Source organism: Thermobia domestica, chromosome 8, assembly GCF_964235325.1.
Source record: "Thermobia domestica chromosome 8, izTheDome1.hap1.1, whole genome shotgun sequence".
Taxonomy (NCBI): domain Eukaryota; kingdom Metazoa; phylum Arthropoda; class Insecta; order Zygentoma; family Lepismatidae; genus Thermobia; species Thermobia domestica.
Window position 1 is genome coordinate 131212812 of NC_137461.1, and position 25387 is coordinate 131238198.

At 36.4% G+C, this 25387-nt stretch overlaps 1 protein-coding gene across 1 annotated transcript in view; it reads left to right on the forward strand.

Annotated features, from left to right (window-relative positions):
- Window positions 1-25387, forward strand: part of LOC145693207 (neuroligin-4, X-linked-like) — a 412215-nt gene that overhangs the window by 357292 nt on the left and 29536 nt on the right. The window contains exons 6-7 of the mRNA XM_081768991.1: window positions 4430-4548; window positions 14604-14750. Coding sequence (XP_081625117.1) covers window positions 4430-4548; window positions 14604-14750 — 266 coding nt within the window. The remainder of the gene's footprint in view (window positions 1-4429; window positions 4549-14603; window positions 14751-25387) is intronic.

Here is a 25387-nt window from a genome sequence, read left to right on the forward strand (position 1 = left end):
AAGAAACCTGTATATAACAACCAAACCAAGAACGAAGTAAATATTTCTCTAAATGTTGAAGAAAGAAGTATTGAAACAAGAGAGGAAAAATACAGAAAATCCTAGCTTGGGATGTTTAGGCATGGGAGCACAAAGCCTCAGATGTAAGGCACGAGCATGATTTGGGTTCCAAATACTTGCTTGAAACCTGAACAAATAAGAACTAATTAGAACTTCATCTTTATCCTACGTCTGGAAGGAAGGAAAATAAACAATATTAGAACATAAGTATTTCTTAATTAGTTTTCTATGATCCCTAGGGATGAATAGATTCTTTTAAGTGTTAACCCATGACAAGGATTAAGTCAAAATTAGCTTGTTGATAAGCCTTTGAATATATACTATTGACAATTTTCTATAATATTGCCAGCGTAAGTCTATACAAATTAATAGATCATCACACAATATATAAAAGCGATAACATGCTTGAGTAACATGCTTCTGGAATTCTTGTTATATTCTAAATATATTTGATATCAACACCTACTACTAATGATAATAAGTATAAAACTTTCTTTAAAAAAATCTTAACCAAGTTTACACACATACTCCACTCGTTTAAAATGCTACAAACAACAGAGATAATATAATGTGTTCTATGAAAGTGTTTTGAAACCAGTGTGTCATTACGTTACCACAATTACACTATGATATCCTGTAAACATGTTACTTAAAACGTTTCCTGTTTGTAAAATGAATTTGACACCATCGGATTTTATGTGAACATCTTCCTGCTATACCGATTAAATTAGATCTCTTAAATGCTTTATGAACTAATATTTCTACAGACAAAATTAAAAAAAAAAAAAAAACGCTTTAAGCTAAAATGTAAGCATTGACATAATATAATTTTACTTCGCTTTCAGTTTAGAGAAATTATTTTAGCTTGGTTTCACAGATATAATTAATGAGTAAATATTCAAGAAATATCACACTGGAACTACCTATGAAATACGCTGACATATAAATTGCACTGCTTCTAATAGTATGCTCAAAAATGCTCAAAAATTATCATGACATATTTTCTATTATTGTGAACACTTTAATACAAAGCAGTATGTCTTAATTTGTTTTATTTGGATTAAAGTGCCATGAAGTTACGGAGAGTTCTTTCTATAAATTATTTCTAATATTGCAAGCTGAAATGATGATTTAAGTCTGGAATTATAAAAGCCTAATTTTCAAACACCTGATTAGAGAAACTTAATGAGAGTTTTAAAAAGGTTAATATTTCAGTTCTTTAGAAACAAATTACATGACATATAATAAATTATTTTCCTAAAATGAAAAGCAGTCGAACCGTTTGACTTATCTATTATTATCAATACTTACCAACTTCATAAGCTCAGCGAGCAAAAAGTTAGTAAATCCCTTGATATACCGCTGTAATACGGAGTAATACCTCCTCTGGCCCTGATGATCGCCTCGATTCGGGAGGAAGGGAATTCACAAGATTCTGTACGTATTCAATATTCACTTCCATCCGTTCGCTGGAGACTACTGTAAGTAAGACCAGGATCCCGATTTCGGCGTTTCGTCCGTTGTGCCAAAGGATCTTACAATACACACGTACATACGACCCTGTGAACGCAGCAGTTGTCATTTTGGAAAATGGTAGTACAAACAGTGCGTTGATCATGATGATGCAGACTGAAAGGAGCACCTTATAACCGATAATATTCAAAGAAATATCCTGGTTCATGTTCACGGTCCCCTGAATGATTGAGCTCAATACGTGGTAAGAACTTAATCAAAAACACACACACACACACAACATCACAGAATCTCCACCTGCCTGAACTAATCCTGCACACACTGCGGATGAAATCCCTAATTTAACCGTTAACAGTAGACGCCTTGTGTCCTTGGAAAAGAGGCTAAACTGGGACTCATTGAAGCATACTACATGCCTTCGGTCATCCATCGTCCAATTCCGGTGTTGTCTAGTCCATTGAAGACGGACAACTTTACATGTCACTGTGAGGAAAGGTGTCTTTCAAGGTACCCGACTTGACCATGAAGTGGTCGTCGCAACATTCTTTCAGATTTCTGGTACGATGGGTCTGCATTCCCTGATTGCATTAATTTCTGTTTGTTTTGAAACGATTCTCATCCACAAAACGTGACACTGGTCTCCGGTTCCTCTGGGTGAGGATCTTTTCAAGCCGCATTTTGTTGCCACCACTACTATACCATTCCTTGAAGATACGTTGGACTGTGTACGTCAATACACCTACAAATTCAGCAACTTTACTCCTGTATGGCCATGTGCACACACAAACAAACAGCCTCTTTTTTCCATTCCGACACATCCTTGACTCTACCCATTTTGACGCACTATTTCTGTACTAGACACCATCTTCTCAGCTCAACGGTACTGCTATTGTCAAACAGCACTGATCCAGGCACATTTTGTCACGCCACTCTTCTACAACGCCATCTGTTGAGGCATCAGAAAACAACCTTGCTTCTGCTCAGGGGTGATTAATTTTTTGGTCCGGTGAGCTTATGATTCACAGCTCAAAAGTGCTATATTATTGTTATTAGCATCATCTTAGAAGTATCAAGTTAAGAAATATTCCTGCAAAGTTTGTAACATATGGAAATATTAACTTCTGGCAATTAGCTGCTACTTTCAATTAAAATATTCGAAATTTGATATTTTCAGTGTTAATTTTCTCATATTTAATTGTTTGTGTACTTTTCTGTCGTATTTTGCTTTATTTTTCTACACTATAATATACAGATGGTGATCAGAAAAATGGAAACACCTGTAGTTGGCAACACGTCAGATGTATGGGTTGGCAGTGGTGTCGTGGCGCCTGCAACGTTGGACCGCTGGTGGTGGTGTGTTAGGTCGGTCTCATACTACGTCAGGCGCAGTGGAACAGCAGTGTCCAGTAGCTGCAGCAGACTGAGGTAGTGTAAAATGGAAGACCTCTCAGATTTTCAAAGAGGGCAAATTATTGGTGCGCGGTTATGTGGAGTGAGTGTGAAGGCAATGGCTACTGTGTTAGGTGTGTCGCGTGGGACAGTGTCGAAGGTGATGACAGCCTACACAACACACGGGAAAACCACATCGTGGAACAGTGTTCGGAAGAAAATCATGAGTGACAGGTCACGCCGGGTATTAAAGCGCATTGTCACGCAGAACCGTCGTGCCACTGCTGAGCAAGTGACGGAGGAACTCAATCAGCACCTCCCCCACCCTGTTTCGACAATCACAGTCCGCCGCGAATTACGTGACATGAACTTACGGGGTCATGTAGCACGGGCCAAACCGCTCATCAGGGATCATAACGTTTTCGCACGCCGCAAATGATGCCGCGACCATGCAACTTGGACCATTGAGGACTGGAAACGTGTGATATGATCGGATGAGTCATCCTTCACCCTATTCCCAACCACGGGCCGTGTTTATGTGTGGAGAACGCCCAAAGAAGCTTATGATCTGCAGTGTCTCCACCCAACTGTGAAACATGGCGGCGGCTCGGTGATGCTGTGGCCGCCATATCATGGTTTTCATTGGGTCCTGTGGTCACACTTAGCGGACGAATCACTGCCAACGATTATGTCGCAATTTTAGGAGACCACTTGCATCCTATGGTCCAGATGTTGTTCCCGGACAATGACGCCATCTTCCAGGATGATAATGCACCCATTCACACAGCTGGGGTTGTTGAAGCGTGGTTTGAGGAACATCGGGATGAAGTTCAACACCTCCCCTGGCCCACCCAATCCCCAGATCTCAACATAATTGAACATCTGTGGTTCGTCTTGGAAACACGACTCCGGCGACGATTTCCACCTCCTTCATCTCTCACAGAACTGGCATGCCCTGCACGAGGAATGGTGTAAAATTCCACTTGCTACCATTCACGACCTCTATGCTTCCATCCCACGTCGCATCAAGGCTGTTCTTAAAGCGAAAGGTGGCCCGACACCATATTAATCTGGTAAGTTGCAATTTCGTTCAGGTGTTTCCATTTCCCTGATCTCCATCTGTAGATGTACAGACTAAGGTCTCACAAGTTTTTCCTATGAATGACCTTGAAACTATATCTAGGTAGAATTATCGAACAGAAAATAGAACAAAAAGTTTCAACATTTTATGGTGTTGGTCTACGACCTAATTATTGCTTCATTTTAATCTAACCTATTTCTGTCATGGTTAACTCAATCAGTAATTTCTTTGTATCAAGAAGTGATAATAAATAGGTTTTCGTACACTCTTTTACGCGTATTTATTGAGGCAATTTAATATATTTAGATATTATTAGTTTCTTAGTATTAAGTTAAAAAATTTAAGTTATAAGATTTAGGCAAAGTGCAAATATGACAATTTGGAGCGTAGCTGATGTTTTGTAACTGTTTTCTTTTCACCGTGCAGGGACCCAAACGAACCTCGAAATCAAAAGTCAGACTATGGTACTGTTAAAGAGAAGACCAGGTATCACAGGCTAACATGGGATCCTTACGAAACTACAACACAGCTCTATCTCAACGTTGGTAAGAACAATATCGATCTCTTACTAAATAGTGTAACAGTGATTTTATTGTATAGAAATAAATGCATATCCTTCCTATTCGAGTAATCTGACTGAGGATATAACGCACTCTGAGTTTTTATTGTTACAAGAAGACAACATCCATTGCCGAAACAGACAAATAAATATTACTTTAAAAAAATCAATCGAACTGATTAACGAGTTAAAAAGAAACTTGTAACTAGAACTGGAACTGCTTGAATTGAAAACTATTTGCGAGAGAACTATAGTACTCGCGCCGAGTCGTGAAGCTTGACCTAGATCTACCGATTTCACCACTCAATAGAACGCGAGGGTGTGTTCCAGTCGTCAACCCCCACCCATCAAATTTTGTCAGTGTCTTCTCTCGCGCTACACGGAAAACATCTCCCGAGGGTACAGCGTTGTCGGATTGGCGTCAAGTTCGGTTTTGTTAATTGTTTTTTGTTGCGTTATATTTTCGTTGTTACTAATCGTGCTATTGTTACCATTTTAGAATAGTTGTTACAGTAGTTATTGTTGTGTTAGTGTTATTATTGGCAATTTTTAAATGCCTTTTTTATATACTCGTTTACTATGTCTTCAAAGTTTGGCAACGTTGGTGGTGAATTTCAGCTGTTCGACGTTTCCCCAAGTGTGCGCTCGGGAAGCGGTTCCACGAATTGTACCGAAGTTTTCCGATGTGTTGGAGCTCAAGCAAAATATTTCTATGATTGGTTCAGAGCCCAAGCTTCATGACTTGGCGCGAGACTATAGACCTATAAATTGAACAGATAAAAGTGTGTGTGCCAGAAATTATATTATAATAAAACCATGTATCGCAACTCAGCTATTATCTTATTGTATTTAAACAATCAATCAAATATATTTTTATTCTTCCTAAAGCAGATTATCATTTAATCACACTTTGTGTCATTTACTCTACTTCCCATTTATCTATTTTCTGTCGTTTATTCTATTTACAAACTACAGCATACACTGTAAAAGTCTTGTATGTTGTTCATTATACGAAACAGTAGCGTTAAAAATATTTAATATGTAATAATATCATAACATAAAATTAAAAAAAAAACATTAAATATAGTAATAACATTTGCGTTATATAGCGTGAATGATGAAGACGATGTTACATTGTTGCAAGTGTTACATTAATATTATTAACGTATTTAGTGTTTTATTCTATTATTAATACATGTAGAAGTCTGCGCAAGAAAGGACTATGTCTACAAGTCTGGCATGACTAACGAATTAATGATCTAGTTCTGATTACGCTTTGATAGTAAATTTATAATACTGTAAAATTATTTTTTTAAAAAAATAGCGCCTAGAAGTGATACATGTGAATTCGGACTTTTCCAATCATCTTTTATAATTAAAGTTCCTTCTTATATTCAGTAGTAATAAGTATTACGGGATAAAATACTGTATAAGTTCCTCTCGATACCTTGGTGGTTTGCTGCTGAATTTGTAGGAGTTCAATGACCAAGTGTCTTAAGGCGATAGGAACCACCCCTACCTACCTACCTTGCGGCCAATAGGTACCTCCCAGAGACCAGGCATTCTAAAAAACCCAGACACCAGACGTTCTTGAGAGAGGGATAAAACCCAGAGACCAGGTGTTCTTGAGAGAGAGAGGGATAAAACCCAGAGACCAGGTGTTCTTGAGAGAGAGAGGGATAAAACCCTAAGGGATAAAACCCTAAGGGATAAAACCCAGAGACGTCCTAGGGAATGGTGAGGTGTTTGCAGAAATCAGGAGTCTAGCAAAAGAAACTCTCAGAGACCAGGAGCCCAAGGGAATGGTGAAGATAAAGGAGCTCTCAGAAACCAGACGTCCTAGCGAGTGGAGGTGATGATCAATGGTAGAGATTGATGCCTTTGCGATGTTCAGACTCCCTTTATCCAGAAATGTTGCCGACTGCTTGAATCTTTGTCACTTGCCGATGGTTGATGACGTATTCTTCATAGATGTCGTCCGAAGTGTATTTACATCCAGCACGTGGTGTTGAGAGCACGTGTAGAATCTTGGAATATAAAATATCTTCCGTCATTTATAAGAGCTTTTTAATATATATGTCTCCTTGGGAGAGAGAAAGACATCCAAAATTTATGACATGTGCAAAGCAGAAAAAAATTAAAAGGGTACATTGATTTATGAAACGGTATTCGAACTAATTCACATTAATTTGAAATGATTAGTAAATATCTGAAATTGACACTTAGAATTTCGATAAGTTCAGAACAAGTCGGATCGAAAATTCTATGTTCTTTTGAACCGAAGAGAAGGATTGGACTTTAGAAAGTTCTAGTGTTAGTAATCGCTTATCAAATTGAATATATAAATAAAGTTCATACTTTAGTAATTAAACCAGTAATACTTCACTCTCGAAAGAACACTGCATTTATAATAGCCAGACCTTCAGGGAAATGATAATGACTTAGTATAACCTTCATAAATCACCTAATATATACCTTCACTAAACTATTTAAGACAATTTCTAACAGACAATTTTAATAGCAGTGTATATATTTTTTTTATTAAATAAGTAGATGAAAGAGGTAATATTAACGCTGAATCTGAATTTTTAACGTAGCTATCATATTTACTAATTTTGCCGAACTACCTTAATCTTTATTGTAGAAATAAATAAAAGAAAATTATAACAGATGTTCTACTTTGCCTTTTTCTTTGCAGTTTCTGAATTTAGTGCTCATAACAAAAAGTTTTTAAAATCAAATCATCTTTCAAAGGAAATGGCCTCAAGATGCTGTTGCACGGATTATTTTAAGCATTAATCTTTATATTTTCTGTCTTAAGAAAAGTGTGTAGCATTACGAAACTTTAATATGATAGAGGGGGGGATCCGTATTTTAGAGTTCCCAGTCTAATGCAAATATGTTGCTACACTCACGTCTACAGAGTATACAATAAGAGTATAATGTTCGTGTGTGTGTGTGTGTTTTCTTTCTTTAATGCAGAATCATCATTTTCGCATTTGCTTACTTTATACCAACGTCTTGTAGCAGGTAGTTTAATGAGAATTTTCATCTCAGAGACAGTTTTATGAAAATTTTAGCACCACCCGTTGTTGCCTTATGTGCGACTGGGTTTCCCGTTGCACTTTACGACCTATAAATTCAAGCTTTCCCTTTCCCTTCCTGTCCCTCTCTTTTTCCCTCTCTCCTTCCGCCATAGTGACGACAATGGCAGTAAGGTTGCAATTTATTTTGGGGAAGGAATTTGGGAAGTAACTCCCATGTCACTCTAGTAATGTATGGTACTTCTACACCTAGACGAATGTGTAACACGATCGTTAAAGAATTGTTGCTCTCTATCTCGTTCAACCTACCCTATACATTACTCTCACATACACTCTGTAGTTTTTTCTCATTTTTTTACCCTTTCTCTCTCATACATACACACATTTACCCTTTTTGTTACCACATTCTGTATCTCATACTCTCGATCTACCATTTTTCGCCGAAGGTCCTAATGTTGTAATTCAAGTCTCATAAAAGTTGATATTAGCCTGTGTTTTTTGTTCTTTCTTTTTCAAGTGCAAAACAAAAGTGCACCCACTTCACTTATTTTAGTAATTACCTCACTTTATGTACTATTTTTTATGCTTTCATTTAAAACAGTGACATATACTAATTACTATACTATAGGGCTCTTATAATACTTGTTAGAACTACCGGAATATTCCCATTATTTTCGTTTCAAAAGCCTGTGGGTTATTGTGGTTCAGTGATAGACTGCTTGGCTCGAGTTCCAAGGATACCAGGTCATGTGATTTTCCGGTAGACTACATATAGATTTACGGACTGATCTACTATCTTTATTCATCGATTCAATCTCATGATCATTTTCCTAAATGCATCATCCGCTTGGTATAGTCTAAGGCAAGGCGCAAAATTTCTTGTCCCTAGGTCGTCATTGCCGACTAAACATTTATAGCTGGCGACCAGTGTTCAATAGATCACTGGATGATTTGCTGACAATTTCCATTAATGGCCCTTCACTTAAGGACTTTGATCCGAAAACTGCCATCGGTAACTGGTAGTTCAGTGCAGGAAGAGCATTACAAGAACGTGAACTCTTAAGGTAAGATTTTTTGTAACATGTAGAATGAATTGTCCAATTCAAAATTGATTATCCTGAATCTAATAATCTGTTTTGAAATTTTATGCCCTAATGTAGCCTGTCTCTTTGTCAAACCAAAGACGAAGGGGAAGGACCTTTCATAACTTGTACGTGAGAGATACTGGCGACCATCATTTTTGGATTGGTGAAATTTTGCGCCCTGGTCTAAGGTATAACTAAAGGTTTCATTTCATTTGAATAATAACAAATTACGACGAGTCATGTTTCATTACGTAGAAAGGTAAATGCTTTTTCTCATCAAGAGACGAGTTAGTTGATGGGAAAATATCTTTAAAATCTGATCGACAGATATCCATGAATCTAAACTGAAAAGAAATACCTCATGCCAATGGAGCTTTGTGTACAGAATACATGCTAGTACTCTCATCACGATAGTAAAATACGTAGTGTTTTCTGAAAGATTATTTAGTTTATTCCTTGTAGTGTCTCCTTCTAGTAAGCTGCAGAAATATACAGATTGTGATATTTCACCTATATTAATTAACATATAAAATCGAAATATTTCTCACTGATTGACTCATCAGTGTCTTGTAGGAACGTCTTGACCAAATGAGACGAAAACATTTGCTACAGTTGCTTCTTTATTGACTTACATATCCTTCAGAGAAAGGACTTTTATTTGTCCAACCGTAAGTCTGTCTACACACTTATCCGAAATTTGTCCGTCCGAGTACATGGCAAGAAATTGACTCCTAGACACTTTTTTGGAGTGAAACTTATCCGGATCATAAAGAGAATCAATTGGCTATAACGTCAATTCTATAATGTTATTAGTACTTAATAAAAAACTGTAGAAAAATAATGCACATATATATCAATTTCTAGACCTTATTGACCTGAATAAGATTATATACATGATTATAAAAGCTCATGTGTAGATTTTGAGAAAATTGAGAAAAAACAATTAATATGTAAAATTAAAAAGTTATGTTGTCTGAGAATTCATGACACTTATTGAGAAGAAACTGATACTAAAATATATATAAATATCTCATTAAGCTCTTTTCTGTGATACCAGCAAGATTAGGGATGCGCACGAGACAAGATTTGTGGCTGTCTCGTCTCGAAAATGTGCTGTAAAAGTGATGTCTCGAGTCGAAAAATGTATATTTTTATATTGGAAGAGCCGTGTCTCGACTCGAATTTTGTCAGGAAAATCCTGTCTCGACTCGTCTCGTGCGCATCCCTAAGCAAGATGACAGTACGTAGTATGGATAATAATGTTATATAAAGTAAGTCCGGTACAGATGGACACCTGGGTGAGACAAACCATGGCCATAACAGGTAAACTATTCACCAGAATGTAGAGTGAATATTGGTGTAGTGTCATGGCGGATGTATGCTAGACGCTATGTGTTTCCCTGAAGCAGAAGTCCATACATTTCTTCAGTAGATGAGATTATTTATTTCAGAACGGTCAAAATATTTTTTACCACGTTTCATTGAAAGCAATATTCATCTTTTTTGATGTAGATTTCTTCGGTTTTGTTTCTTGCCACCTCATTTCATCGTGAAAGAATGTGCTAATGAAAACAATGAAATTTCTCGCATCCAAAAATATAATAAGTAAACTACCCTTCCTGCCTTTGCTTCTTGGGATAGATGAACCACTGACATTGTGGGAGATATTGACCAATAGGAATACATCAGCTTACAGAGAAACAGGAAGAGAGATGTTAAGTGCACCAAGTCGACCACAAAAATCAAGAGGCGAGAAACAAACAAGAAGAACAGAATTCCGATCACATCTTCATCTTCATCCAGCATGATGATCAATCCATAATATATGCTGACAGTGATGATATGGAGGAGTATGATAAAAACCAGTGTGTTGGATGCGGCGAAAATTATAATGAAACAAGAAGAGAAGATGACTGGATACAATGTATTCTATGTGAACGCTGGTTACATGAGGGTTGTTCGAAATATGAGAATATTTGTGATTTGTATGGCAAAATTTTCAAATATACAAAACAACATGCAATATACGGTACAATGTTATTTCTGGCATTCATTTTTCTTCTTGAAACGTGAAAGCTATGTATTCTTGCCATTTGCAAAGTTTTTGATCCCGCATTAAATACTTTTATACATTAAACCACGCAAGGAATTAAAGTATGTACTCGACTGCTACTTCTATGAAATTTGATTCCGTTCAGCACATTCTTTTGATTTTCTTTTTTCAAAAAAAAACTGTATATGAAAGGAATCTTAATTAAAACCAGTACCTCTGGCAACTCTGCCATGTAACTGACTTCACTAAGTTTCGAAGCTTCTGCACCGCTCATGCGTATTATGTATATAGGGTGGCCCAAAAGTAGGTACACAGTACCGTACTGATCAGTTCATTGAATATTTCTTATTGTTATCCATAAGGTAGACTGAGTTTCTTTATTATTTGTTCTTAATGTGGTTTTACTTACATCTTAAGCTCGAAAGAGCCGAAACAAATAAACCCATAGACTAGAATGTTATACTGGATCAATGCAGTGTCCTACTTTTCGGATACCCTGTATTTTTTAAAAGTCACAATTATATTTTTATCCTTATTTCTCTCTATTTTTAAATATCTCTTTTTTATCTATAAATTATGATAAATCCCTTTTAGTGACGATGCTAGAGGAAGTAAAGGAGCGGACGTCTCCCAGGGGCTACTTCTGTCCCCTTACTTTCCTCAGACATATTGTATTGTAATGTAAGTCAAGTAATATAAAATTATCCTGGAATTGGTAGCCTTTGATGTAGCCTTTATAAAAATATAATAAACTTGTACTTACCTCAGAAGTTACATAGTCATCCAATTATCACAAAACCACAATAAGTTATTCCTCCTGAATAGAGGAATGAAGAGTGTGTGTTAATTGTAATACATGGAGTTGGCAACTATGCAGAGTTTCAGCCACCCACCACGTACGACGCTAGTTGTAGGCAAACACGGATGGCGACTCGTTTAGGAAATTGGTCTCACAAAGAAGACTCTCAATTATTCGATTTCTCTGGGCGAAACATGTAACCGCTGCTGAAATTTGCCGGCAGCTGGTGGAGGTTTACGGAGATACTGTAATGTCTCGTCAGTATGTCGCAGGATGGCGTACGTCCGTATACAGCCCAGAAGACCACCATGCTGTTGAAGCACTTTTGCTGGGACATCATCGATCACCCTCCCCACAGCCCAGACCTCGCTCCAAGCGACTTTCCCTCGTTTTTGCACTTGAAGAAGCACCTAGAAGATCGTCGCTTCGCTTGAGACGAGAAGGTGAAACAGTTCGTGACAACGTGGCTTCACAAGCAAGGACAGAATTTTTGCCAGGAGGGGATCTTCAAACTTATCCTTCGATGCGACAAGTACCTCAAGCAATATGAAGACAATGTCGAAAAATAACCTATCGTATGTACTATCTGTTGACTGTATTGATAGTATGAAATAAGATATACACGTTTCACTGCAGGTTTTATAACCATATTTTCTGATCACTCTCGCACATAAGTCAATGCAGGATGTCTTTCGTCGTACCTTTGCAGCACATCTGGGTTGACAAAATATATTTCGCTATTAGAATGGTAACAACTAAATAAGAATCAACGTACTACCGTGGCAAGAGGACGCTACAAAATCGCAGTGCTAAGATTTCTTTTTTAAATTAAGGTGATTAATGATCATTATAGAAGAAAAATAAGAATGTTATTATTGAACTTGTAATTAATTCCAGTTCAAGCTGTGTCTCCTACATACAATTCACATCAATGCAATTACGTAATTACTAAATTAACCTTTATTTATCCTAGCTTATGGAGATTAAAAACAACATAAATAATACTGATGTTTAACTCATTACCCTATTAATGGATCGAAATCTCTAGTGGTTTATTAATGCGTCATTATTTTGCTCACATGTTAACTTCTAATATTTACATTAATTTCTGCATTGAATAAAATATACCATGAGTGCTCTCTGTAATGCTCTTTTAAAATTCACTGACAGCAGGCTTGCCAGCCATATGATAATTTATCGTGATATACGGTAATTTAAGCTTTAATGCTATATACGATAATTTATAATGCTTTTTTTTTTTTTTTTTTTTTTTTTTTGCAGTTTCTGAATGTTTAAATAAATTGTAGATGTGCATTAAATAATTACAAAACATACACACACTGAGGTTTTTAACAGTTATTCCCCCCAAAATAAACCAATAACGATTTAAGAATTGATAAATGGCAATCCTACATCCATTCTTTAAATTCAATTACGCTTACGAGGGGTAAAATATTGTTGTTGTTCAGACTAGTGTTAAAAAAAGATTAAGAAAAATTATGAGTACAGTGACGCCGATTTGGAATTCTAAACTGAAGATTGCCAGATATATTTATTCTATATTATTGTTATTATTAGTAGTGTTATTCTTGTTTCTAGATATATCATGTGCAATAATTTTTTGTAATAGGCTATGCGATAATTTTCAAGAAAGTAGATAATTTTGTTCTCTGCGGTTGGCAACTTTGACTGACACTTACTTGTGTTTCCAAGCTTTAATAATCCAACTATGATAATAATGGAATGAAAGTTGAACTATCGTCCATTGCGTTCATACCATACATTATAACTGCTGCTTTGCTCCTATGTTGGCTAATGCAATTATTGCTTACATTTTGAGAAGTTGAATGCCATGTAAAATCATATAGACCTTCTGGGAGATTTGCACTAATGCAATTGGCACGGTTTAACGAAGAACAGAAATGGAAATACGCAAAACATTAAATTGGTTTCTCTTCTTAAATGATAAATGAAGCACTTTATGAGAAACTTCAGTTACTTGTGTACGTCGACAAGCGATAAAGCACAACTAAGCTTTCTTATTGAATAGGCAATTTGACTAAGCATTGGCTGTTAAAACATCATCTCATGAATAACTTTCTACTTTTAGAAATAGCTGGTAAAACAGTCGTTTTATTTACTGCAACTTTTCCCATAAGAACTATTAGTCACTTTTAGCACAGTTCACTCAATTTGAAAATTTTTCCACTTTTCGAGAAGTGGAAGAGCACGATTATGTACTTTTGTAGAGCACACGAAGTAACGTGTTCAAACGATGACGTGTTGCCAAGATAACTTAAGAAGAGGGAAAATAGAGTTAGTACATAGTTGAGGTCTTGCTACCAGACCATGGTTAAAAAAAAAAAAAAAAAAGAGAAAAAGAAAGAAAGAAAACGTATCGAACTGATTGACCCAGGTTTTGAGCGGTCATGTGACCCAGGTCTTCCAATTCTCGTAAGTGAATCCAACTATAATTTTGTTTCCACAAACAGAATATACGAAAATAGCAACTTCTTAGTCTGGAATAGTTCACACCTGTGCATAAATGACGTGATATTTACTTTCAGTAAAGAAGTCATAGTTTCAAAAACAATGTTTCAGCTTACTAGTAAAGAAAGATCATAAAACGTTCGTCCGTAAAGATTTAGCTAAAGATCAAACCTGTTCTAATTTATCGTAAACATTTCAGCTTAAAATATCGGTTCAAACCCTTTTCGATATGCCAAAAAAAAAAAAAAAATGCCCTCAAAACTTTCTCTGCTCTCCGCCCGACTCCCCATGAAATTAAAGTTTGTGTCGTCATTGATCTCTTTTAAAACTATAGATGAAACCTCGAGCGTTGAATACAACTGTGTGGGATATCTACAAAAAAAATCTTCGTCATTCTTTTAACAAAAGTTTAAGAAAGCAATCATTTTCAGACAATCAAAATTATTACAGTAGAGAATTTAATTGTTTAGTTAGTTGTGCTTTTTTTTTCGTCGTGATCACATTCAATTCTTTTTTAAAAGATGTAAATAATATTGCTTCTGTCAAGATTAATTTATTTTATTTTTTCAGCTCTGAAACCTAAAATGAAGAGTCATTACAGAGGACACAAAATGGCCGTCTGGTTAAACCTGATACCTCAGCTTCATCAGCCAGGCGACGATGACGTCAGCATGCGGCATCATCATTTTCATGAGCGCGGTGAACACTATTACGCAGGTATGTACCTGTTGTTTATGTTCAATTTCACAAGTACAATAAGTGTCTAAAACAAGGGAATCCACTTCAAAGCTATATTGTTTGAAATTAAAACATTAAGCTAATTTGTGGTCTTCTCGGAGATCAATTGATCTGTTTGTTGTAAATATTTCTAGCTAGTCTGCTAATCCATGTAAATGCTAAATACTGTAGGATGGAAAGTGTTGAATTTTAAACCTGTTTTCTAAATAATTAACATTGCAAACGAGAATGTTGCATAGCTCTTATGTTTTTCTGAAATCTTGCTTGCAAAATATAATTTATTAAATCTCACATTATTTTAAATTGTGAACCATATCATATTGTAACTGTTACATTGATTCTAAATTGTAATTATTTAACTTTATATTATTATTGTTATTATTTTAGTTTAACAATCTCACAGCTATGCTCTGCAGGCTAAAGGAGATAGATGGTTAATGAAAGCGAATGATTTTAAAATTAAATTTTTGTGCACTCCCAACGGGAATCAAACCCGGGGTCACGTGCATCAAAGACACACGCACTAACGATTAGATCAGCGCGGGAGGGTCATTAAATGTATATTGTAGCCAAACTATTATTGTCTTCTGCTTTATCACTATTAACTTCTGTAGAAAATAAGAAGAGAATTGCGTAATTGTTTTTGCGTTTTACAACCGTTAGATACATTAATAGCTACTTGATACGGTCCAGAAACCATGGCTGATTCATATCTTTCTACCATAATTACTGAAACATCCGTTACCAGACATCTCTCAATAATGGACACCCCACAATACGGACAAACATTTTTATCCCGGCAAATATTTATAAGAGTCCCTTTTACGGACACAAACACTACTTTTACCTCAAACGTTTTAGAAAAATCTTTTAGAAACCTTCTAGAAATCCCTAAAGAAGATTGGATTGAAATGGAAAGATCAAAGACTCGTAAGAAATTTATATATGAATCAACATGTAAGCGTTAGAATAGGAGAGGAAATGACAGAGGAGAGTGCAACTGGGAAAGGATTTCGACAGTGATGCTGTCTCTCGCTAACATTATTTAATATCTGTCTAGAAGAGATAGTAGAAAAGAACGTATGGCAAGATAGCCCCCGACTTTAGAAAATTGAAACAATGACTAGATCATTCGTTTGTACTACGTTTGTACCGTTTGTATCGAAAATATTTTCGTTTGTACCATTTTCCTTATAAGGTTACTTGAGAGGTCAACTGGGGGCTAAGGAAAATGGTACAAACGGTACAAACGTAGTACAAACGAATGACCTAGTCATTGTTTCAATTTTCTAAAGTCGGGGGGGGGGGCTATCTTGCCAGACGTAGAAAAGAGCCTACATAATCAAAATGGCATTTCGGTAGGAGGTAGAATGATTAGATGTATAACATTTGTAGATAATATGACACTTGTAGCCGAATCTAAAAAGAAAGTAAATAAGATGTTAGAAAATTTTAGGAAGGGCTGTGAGGAATGTGGGATGAAAATAAATGTTAGAAAGACAAAAGACATGGGAATTGGAACGAAGCAGTCGGTGTAGAATATAAAAAAATAGAAGGGGAGAAACTAGAATAGGTGACTAGATTTCGATATCTGGATAGTATTACTAGTGATGATACGAAGTGTGCGAACGTGAAATAAAAGCAAGGATAGAAATGGCGAAGGAAGTCTTTAAGAGGAATAAACGTTTGTTTTGTGGGACCTTGAATAAAGAGTTGAGAAAAAGACTCATAAAATGCTTCTTGTGAAGTATTGTACTGTACGGGACAGAAATATGGACATTACGCAAAAATGATTAAAAACAAGACTGGAAGCTTTCGAAGTGTGGGTGTGAAGAAGAATGGAGAGAATTAATTGGGTCAAGTGCAAATCGAATGAGAGGGTGTTAGAAATGGTGGAGGAGAAAAGAAATGTTTTAGATATTACTGAGAAGAGGAAGAGAAGTTGATTGGGACATTAGCTAAGAAGAAAGTGTATCAGAAGGGGACGTGGCACAAAAGAGAGGGAGAATGAGGCTACAATTAATGGACGATATCAAAATCGAAAAATCGCACGTGAAGAAGGAGAGGTTAGCGGAACACCGTGAAGTATGGAAGCTTCTCAGTTGTGGCAAGTGATCTGCTAACAATGGCAGAATACCTATGATGATGATTTGATTTGATTTGATTTGTGAGTTTAGCATCCTGTTCCGCTGCGAAGCTATATGAGATGTGGACCTACAGTTTAACTTGTGATCCGAACCACATGAACTCCCGCCGAGAATCGAACACAGGTCTCCCACAGTAAAGATGCGTACACTAACCGCTAGCCACGAGGGACTTGATGATAATGATTAATAATAATAATAATAATAATAATAATAATAATAATAACAATAATAAATAGGAACTCAGCTGATACTTTAGCACAGAAAATAGTTTCTGTAACCAAAATAAATCTTAAATTGATCCAAGAATTACAAGCAAATTTTGATCAAATAATTGTATCCTTAGGATTATACGGCAAACAGCTACTGGAAACTTTTGTTCACGAAATTCATAAATCGTCATGATTGGTCGGTTTTGTCTAAATTTTCAGTATTCAATAATAATTATGTTGCATGTTTTTACTCGGTTACTTTTAATATACCGAATTAAGGGACTCTTCTAGAAGTGCGACTTCTACTTTATGAGATAATGGGGTCCCGTTAAAATATGATTTTGCAACCAAAGGGGAAACTACAGAAAAGGTTTATTTCACTTTACGTACTGAAACTATAACCATAATGTGTGCCGAGACAACCAGTAAAAATGTTTACAAATTACTTAATTTACAATGTTATACGTTATTATAATAGAAGCATGTAGTGCCCCCTCTTAGCGTAGTGCGAGCTGTCCCGGGTTTGATTCCTGGTAGGAGCACTCACTCGAAAAAGTATAAAACTCTTCTTCAGGCCAGCCACCCTGAATGAGGTTTTCCTGAGTTTTCCTCATTCACACCAGGCAAATGCCGGGGTGGTACCTAACTTATAGGTCCCAGAACGCTTTCTTCCTCCCCTTTCCCCGGATAGTGTGCTCGCCTAGGGACGTCATCCCTCAAAACGTGACGGGGTAAATGGCCTTAGATGCCGAAAGTCCAGAAATCTAAATCCTAAATCCTAAATAGGAGCATGCAAATAAAAATAATGTGACTAGACACTGATTTATTGCAGAAGAAGTGTAATTTTGCATACCACAGAACACAATTTATATATATATATATTGAAGTCAGAAATGAACGCAATATTCCCTTAAACAACCATTAAACTCGTTCACTTTCGATATGATTATTTATATTTTATTTTCATTTGTATATTGACTTACGAATTATTGTTAAGTACCAGCCGCATGCGCGAAGAAGCATAACGTCACAATCATTAACGCAATTATTTATCCTTGCGTGGGTGACCCGGGTTCGATTCCCAGCGGGAGCTCATGTAGTTCGGATTTCACGTTAATCAGTAGGTCCACGTCTCATATAGCCTCGCTGCTGAAAGGGACGCTAAACTAAAATGAATCAATCAATCAATTATTTATCCACATGTGTTCCAAAATGAACTTCAAACCAACGCTCCTAGAAAATCATGATATATAGCCAAACAATACTTATTTCAAAAACTGAGGATTAAAATTCCATTGTCTGGTTGATACGATGGAAACGTGGCGTTACATCTAAAGCACAACACTAACTTCTTACTATCAAGAATATGACATAGAAATACAAATTATTGTGTTTTTTTTTTTGGGGGGGGGGAGAATGATTGATATTGCCATTCTTTTTTAATTTTAAAAGTATTATGTTTCAGTCACTATTTGAGTCGATGTACAGTGACACAACTACGTACTAAAGCGCCATTCCAAGGCGCACTTAGGCCCTTCTTCATCTTGTATATTGTAAGGATTTTCACATTACAGCATGAACACATGTTTACAGACGACACGTGCTATTGTTTATAAACAAGCAGATGACACACGGACCAGAAAGACGAAGATCAACACTATGGGAACCGAAAAAGGACGAGCCACCTGAAGAGGCCCTATAAAAGTGGATCCAAAAAAGAAAGAGTAATCAGTTGACCATTGATCGCTAACCCTTAATAAGCTCTGGAGGTCACACAGGGACAAAAGGGTTCTACCTTTCGTAAAGTCCGTGGAGGCTGCCTTGAAGCAGAAGGGATTCTTCAACACAAACCATACTTCGCGAGAGTGCCATGAGCTGAGGTTACCTAAGGATCATAAACTGAAATCGCTACAAGACATCTCGGTGGCTGTCATGAGCGAAGGGATTCCCGTATAAAACATTACTTCCTTCACCTGTGGTCATAAGAAAGATACAATAACTTTGAAGACTAACTAACTACCTAACTCTATGGCCTATGGAACCCGAAGATTCAATGCCGCATTCACAAAAGCTCTCCATTGACTTCTATCCTTAGCCAACTGGATCCATTTCTACTTTGTATTTCTATCTCTGCGAGATCCATCTTAAATTGTCTCCCCACCTGCGCCTAGGCCTTCCTAATGGTCGTTTTTCGATTGGTCTTCCAGTTAAGACTTTGAAAGCGTTCCTACTTTCTTCCATCCTGGCTACATGACCTGCCCACTGAGCCTCCTAGACTTGATAACCCTTACAATGTTTGGTAAACCTTATGAATTATGAAGTTTCCGCCATTCTCCTTTCCCGTTCCTCTTGGGTCCAAATATTCGTCTCAGGGCTAGAATCCCGGACTATCATTGTCTCCACCTACACAAATTTTTACAATATCGAATGACTTGATCCAAAGTATCATTGTTCACTTAGCGAAAAGTTAATTTCGTTCAAGCTTCACCTCCCTAGTTCGTAGCAGGAGACGAAAGGTAAAGTTTTATTACGAAATCAAAGAATAAAAATAATCGAATTCTTTTAACTGCTTTCAAAAGAATGACAATTAGTAACTAAATTAACCTTCAATTAATATTCTGTTATTGTTCTTATAAAATACCATTATTACATAGAAATTCACTCTTAAACACTAACTGTTCTGGCCACATCAGGAAATTCCAGTACCTTTTCTGTTACAATGAGAGGAAGAAGAAATTATTTTGGATGTGATGTCATTGCTTGCAATCATAGGAGGATTTTTTAAAATGTTGGTTTTACTACAGTTAAATGTCCTATAACACATCGCAAGCATTATATTTTGCAGTACACGCTCATATAAACACATACCCTAGCGATACTTTAGTATATTTACAGAGGGAGATTTCCTCTTCATTCGCCCAGTAATTCGAACAGTTAGAACGGTATTTCGATATTAAGCTATATTTGTACTCATTACCAATGAATTTGCGATTTATCGCACACAATTATCACATCAGCTGTGACTAATCTGAAGATTCGAAACCTCTCTGTAACGGAAATCTCTCATTTATTGACAACTTCTCATTTATCCCATTGATGTCTGTTATTAAGAGAATTTACTTATGTCTTTATGTTGTATGCACCATGTAAATATTTTGTAAATTCAGATTGAAAAAGACATTAATAACTCTAAATATCAGTATATTCTAAATAAACAGTATTTAGTTGCCCATAGAATGTTCCATGAGCCATAGTGGCTCATAGAGGCCCATAAACATACACATAGAGCGTTCTGTGTTGATATATCATCGTTTAAAACAATTTAATGATAAATCAAAAGACAATATAAATAAAGTTCCAGTTACATCTATAGTATAAATTTATACAATTACAATTCAGAATTAACAATCTAACAACTACTATTGTATGTAGATAAATTATAAAATTTGTAACAATATGTTTCACAATTTAAAATAATTTAACATTCAATTTAAAATATTGTGACTTTTAAAATAATTTATAAATTATTAAACATTCTTGTTGCAATGTTTGACTTTTAAATTTTTAGTTCAATTCCTTCAATAATAATAATAATATGATGAATCTCTTTAAATATTTACTTACTTACGAAAAAAATATAATATTTGTTTTATGAATAGGATTTGATTTGGTTGAAAGTATTGTTAATAGCATTGTATATGGTTACCAGATTACAATTTTTTTTTATCATGAAATACTAATACAGGCTAGAACATTTTAAAACTTAATGAAAGACGCAAAATGAAAACCAGTAAGAAAACTTATAAATTGTTTATATATTTTGAAATAAATTCAGTATGAACAGTGGTGATTTTCTTGTTTTGTAAATTCATCACATCATTCATCACATCACTGAAATGCCATATTATTATAGATGCCTTAAAGTTGTTTAGTAGTGTAACTCCTTCCTTCGACTCCCTACCGCCTTTTCCTAAAAAAAAAAAGAAAAAAAAGAAAAAAAGAAAAGAAAAGAAAGAAAGAAAAAAGAAAAAGAAAAAAGTGGCTCTTTTCCATAACAATCTCGAGTATTATAATCTTTTCGCGGAAAAAGCCATTAATAACTTACTTTTTACTATTCGTTTGTCATAGCTGGAAGGGTTCAAGAGAACGCAGCTTATCATAATTAAGTCTTTATCAGCTTATATAAAATCATGTATTAACTTTAGATCCGCTAACTCGTGCAATATTTTCCAAACAAGAGCTTCATAATCTATTCTAAAGTTCTGAAAATGTGACCTATGAGATCCAAACGCCGTGTCACATAAAAGTAGCCAGTTTCGTTGTCTTCTAGTTGAGTAAGTCACATAGTGAAGAGCATGGTGGAAAGACTACAAGGTGGTTGCATGCGCATGTCACCTGGAGCTCTGTCGTGGCTGTGACGTCATCTGGTTTGCAAGGGACAACGGGAAAAGGCGCGGCTTTAAGTGACAATTGGAAATTCTTTGTTACTTTGTTCTTTTAAATAATATCGAGAATGCCTAACTGTGCAGTGTACGGTTCCAGTAATTATTAGTACAGAAAAACTAAGGGAACTAATATAAAATACTTTAGATTTCCTCAAAAAAAAAGGGGGGGGGAATGTCTCCAGAAATGGATTTTAGCTTGCAGGTGACAGGACAAAATAAACCTAAAATATGGTACATAAAATTAATAAATAAATGCAATGTTAAATGAAATTATAAAAAAGCGATTTCATTATATAGTTTCTTTTTAGTATTAATAGTATGTAATAATAGTATATAGAGCTACAGTAACTTGTGTTGATTCTGCATACAAAAATCCAATAGTACGATTTAAAAAGACGAACTTTGGGGCAAGACCCGGATTCGAAATCATGAGGGAGGGGAACCGACAGAGGTGATCATTTCTATCATTTCCTTCTACATAAGATATTGAGATAAAATTTTCCCCACAGAGGCAGGCATGTAACTCGAGAAGGGGGGCACGATGATCTAGGAGGCTTACCTCCCTCGAGTTACGCAAATGGAGAGCTTTGAACGCGTTAAAGTAGTTCAGGTCCCATTTCATTCTGGAGGTCTGCATTCTCTGTAGCCTCGGTGCTAAAACGGGACGTTGCACTTCAAATTAACTAACGAATGGAAGGTTCGTAATAACGATTAACGGTCACAAAGATATATAACAATGTATTAGTTCAAGAGAATAAAGTATCCACCTACCATGTCAGGGCGACATTGTCGGGACATTTTTACACTCAGATTTTGAAATTTTTGTTCATTTTAATCATAACTTTGGATAATTTACTTTGGATACATATTTAGGGGTTCCCTCCAGAATTACAAAATTAAGAATGACTGCAGTAAATTTTAAAATATGGTAGATTCTCAACTAATCAAGGAAGCACGGTGGCTCAGTGGCAGAAGGCTCACCTCTGGTGCAAGGGGTACTGGTCCGCTTCTCGGTCAAGTGAGTTTCTGGTGGACAACATCGTGTCCGTGAGTTTCTCGGGGCACTCCTGCATTCTCATTCCACCAAATTCCACATAATCATTCATTTGCATTTATCTTTTGTCTTCTTTAGTCCACCTTCGATTCCCGGCGGGAGCTCATGTGGTTCGGATTCCACGTTAATCAGTAGGTCCACGTCTCATATAGCCTCGCTGCTGAACGGGACGATAAACTCAAACAATCAATCTTTAGTCCACAGGACAGAAAAGAGAAAACTTGTCAAGAAAATTAAGAAAATTATGTAACTTTATGGTTTATATGTTTTCTAGTCTAGCTGTAACACCCCTACATCGTCTTCACCTACGCCTACTACTTTGTTTCTTGCTTGAAATAGTCATGTTGCAATTTCTTTGTTTGAGGTGCTTTGTATATACATATTTATTTCTATATATTTTTAGAACACAATAGTATATGTAACGTTTTATTTCGTACAAATGTTTAATAATACAGTTTGTTATGACGTAAATTTTGACACTAATATTCAGAGAACTGTCAGTTTCACCAAATCTTTTGTTCAGATACAAATTCTATAAATAAGCGATCAGCGATTTCAAATAAGATGATTTTTTATAAATCAAAAATAAAAACGATGTTTAAGATATTAAATACATGCGTCCCTGCTCAATAAAGTGTTTAACCTCCCCTGAGATTTTGACGAAACTTACATGGGAGCAACCTCTTTAAAAAAAAAAATGTCCAAGCATAAGGAAAATATACGTACGTGCATTTCTGTTTACGAAAACCATGAATTTTCCATTGAGATATTCTCAAAATTTATATGGGGTCATCAGTAAAGAATTCTCTTTCAAGCAAAATAATAATAATAGTAAATCAAAACCGATCAATGTGTTACTAAAATATACTTGAGCATACATACTGTCCTGATACATCTGGTTCGTAGGATGTACATGCTCCCTTCAAATGACCACTGAAAACCAAAATATTGGGGTCCACAGCATCAGATATCATACGGATGATATGCTTCTTTGGGCATCCACCACACACAAACATGGCTCATGGTTTGAAACAGTGGCGTAGCAGCTGCCCCCGCAACCTCCGCAGTGCAGGGGGCCCCGAAATCTTGCGATGAATAAAGATTTAAAGAAGTAGGACTTCAACCTTACTTCTATCGGCTTTACAACTAGGGCCCCTTCCCTATACTTTGCGGGGGGGCCGCAAAAGTGTGCTACGCCACTGGTTTGAAATAAGGTGAAAGATGACTCATCCGACCATATCACATGTTTCTACTCATTATTGTTCTACGATGCACGCTTGCAGCACAATCAGTGTCATAATAACGCGTAATGGTCCCATATCAGCGGTGTTACCAGTGCAACCTGATACCATTTATCCATGTCATGCAGCTTCCAGTGGAGTTGTGATTGTCGACACAGGCTGTGGGAGGTGCTGCCTGAGTTCCTCCACCACTTGCATTGCGATTGTGAACGATAAACCGTTTTGTTTCTTAACAAAACTATCACTATAGGTTTTCTTCCAACCTCTGTTCCTCTTCATCGATGTAATTTTGTTGTGCGTTTTGTAGTCCATCATCATGTTAGACACTGTCCCTCGCATCGAACACAATATACTTGCCAGTATTGTCATACTCGCAACACATAACATGATTGGCAACAGTTTGTTCTTTTGGAAATAAGAGAAGTCACTCATTTCATATTACCATCGTCTGCATACTGCCGTTCTGCTGCTGACCACGTACTGCGGATTTTACCCAAAAACACCACCTACAACTTGGCACTGCGATCGCCGCATCAAATTTCCCCACCCCAAATGATTCCAAATTCAGTCGTTTCCACTAACTTGATAAAGATGTGTGTATACTAAAGGAAGTCGGTTATTTATCAAATATCAGTTATCTTGTATGCTATTTGTCTCGTGTGTTTTCTGTCCATACCATATACATGGTCTCAGGTTCGATTTCTGTTGGGGGCTACTTATCTCGAATGCAAACGAGGGTATTGGCTTGAATCTCACTTAAAACAGTAGTCCTTCATCATATAGCATCAGGAACATTAAACTACGAACTAACCAGTTAAATTGTGACATAATATTCAAGCAAATCAAATCAATAATATTGGAACGACAGGACTTGAAGGTCAGATTCGTAACGGGAGGCCTATCAAAGGTGTGTGATGACTTTGAGAAATATGTTAGAAATGAAATACACGTTTCTAACAACAACGATTGGTAGCAATAAGGGTGTAATTGGGGGAAAGATAGTCTAGCGAAGGAAAGCAACTAATTTCGAACAGTCTCACCCAATTGTAGAATTTTTATTATTCTCCCTCTTTCTCATAGGCAATATTAGGTATTGTCCTCGAAGTTCTGGAGACTCGCAGATCGGGGCGTCTCGTAGATTCCTACTGGTGAAGACTTATCAATCAGTCAACTATGGCATCGAATGACGGAAAGATTGCAGGATGACTAAGAAGTGTGCAACGTAGTGGTCAAGAGTGATCGGTCCAAAATGACCAACAAATAACCAAGATCGAGCTTTCTCAGTTTTTTTCGGTCCGATTGTCCTTCTGACGTCATGAATGAGCAAATGGGGGTGACAGCCACTAGATCACATAAACGTTGTCAATTACTCAAAATGACACTGACAAAGTCCTATTTCCTCATGTCGTTGATTCACCACAAAGCAACTAGACTTCCTACTGGGCTGCTAACGTTGACAGGAAGAACGCACCAAAAAGCAGGAAAAGAGCGATTGACAGGAGTCAAAGTACTTATTTCCA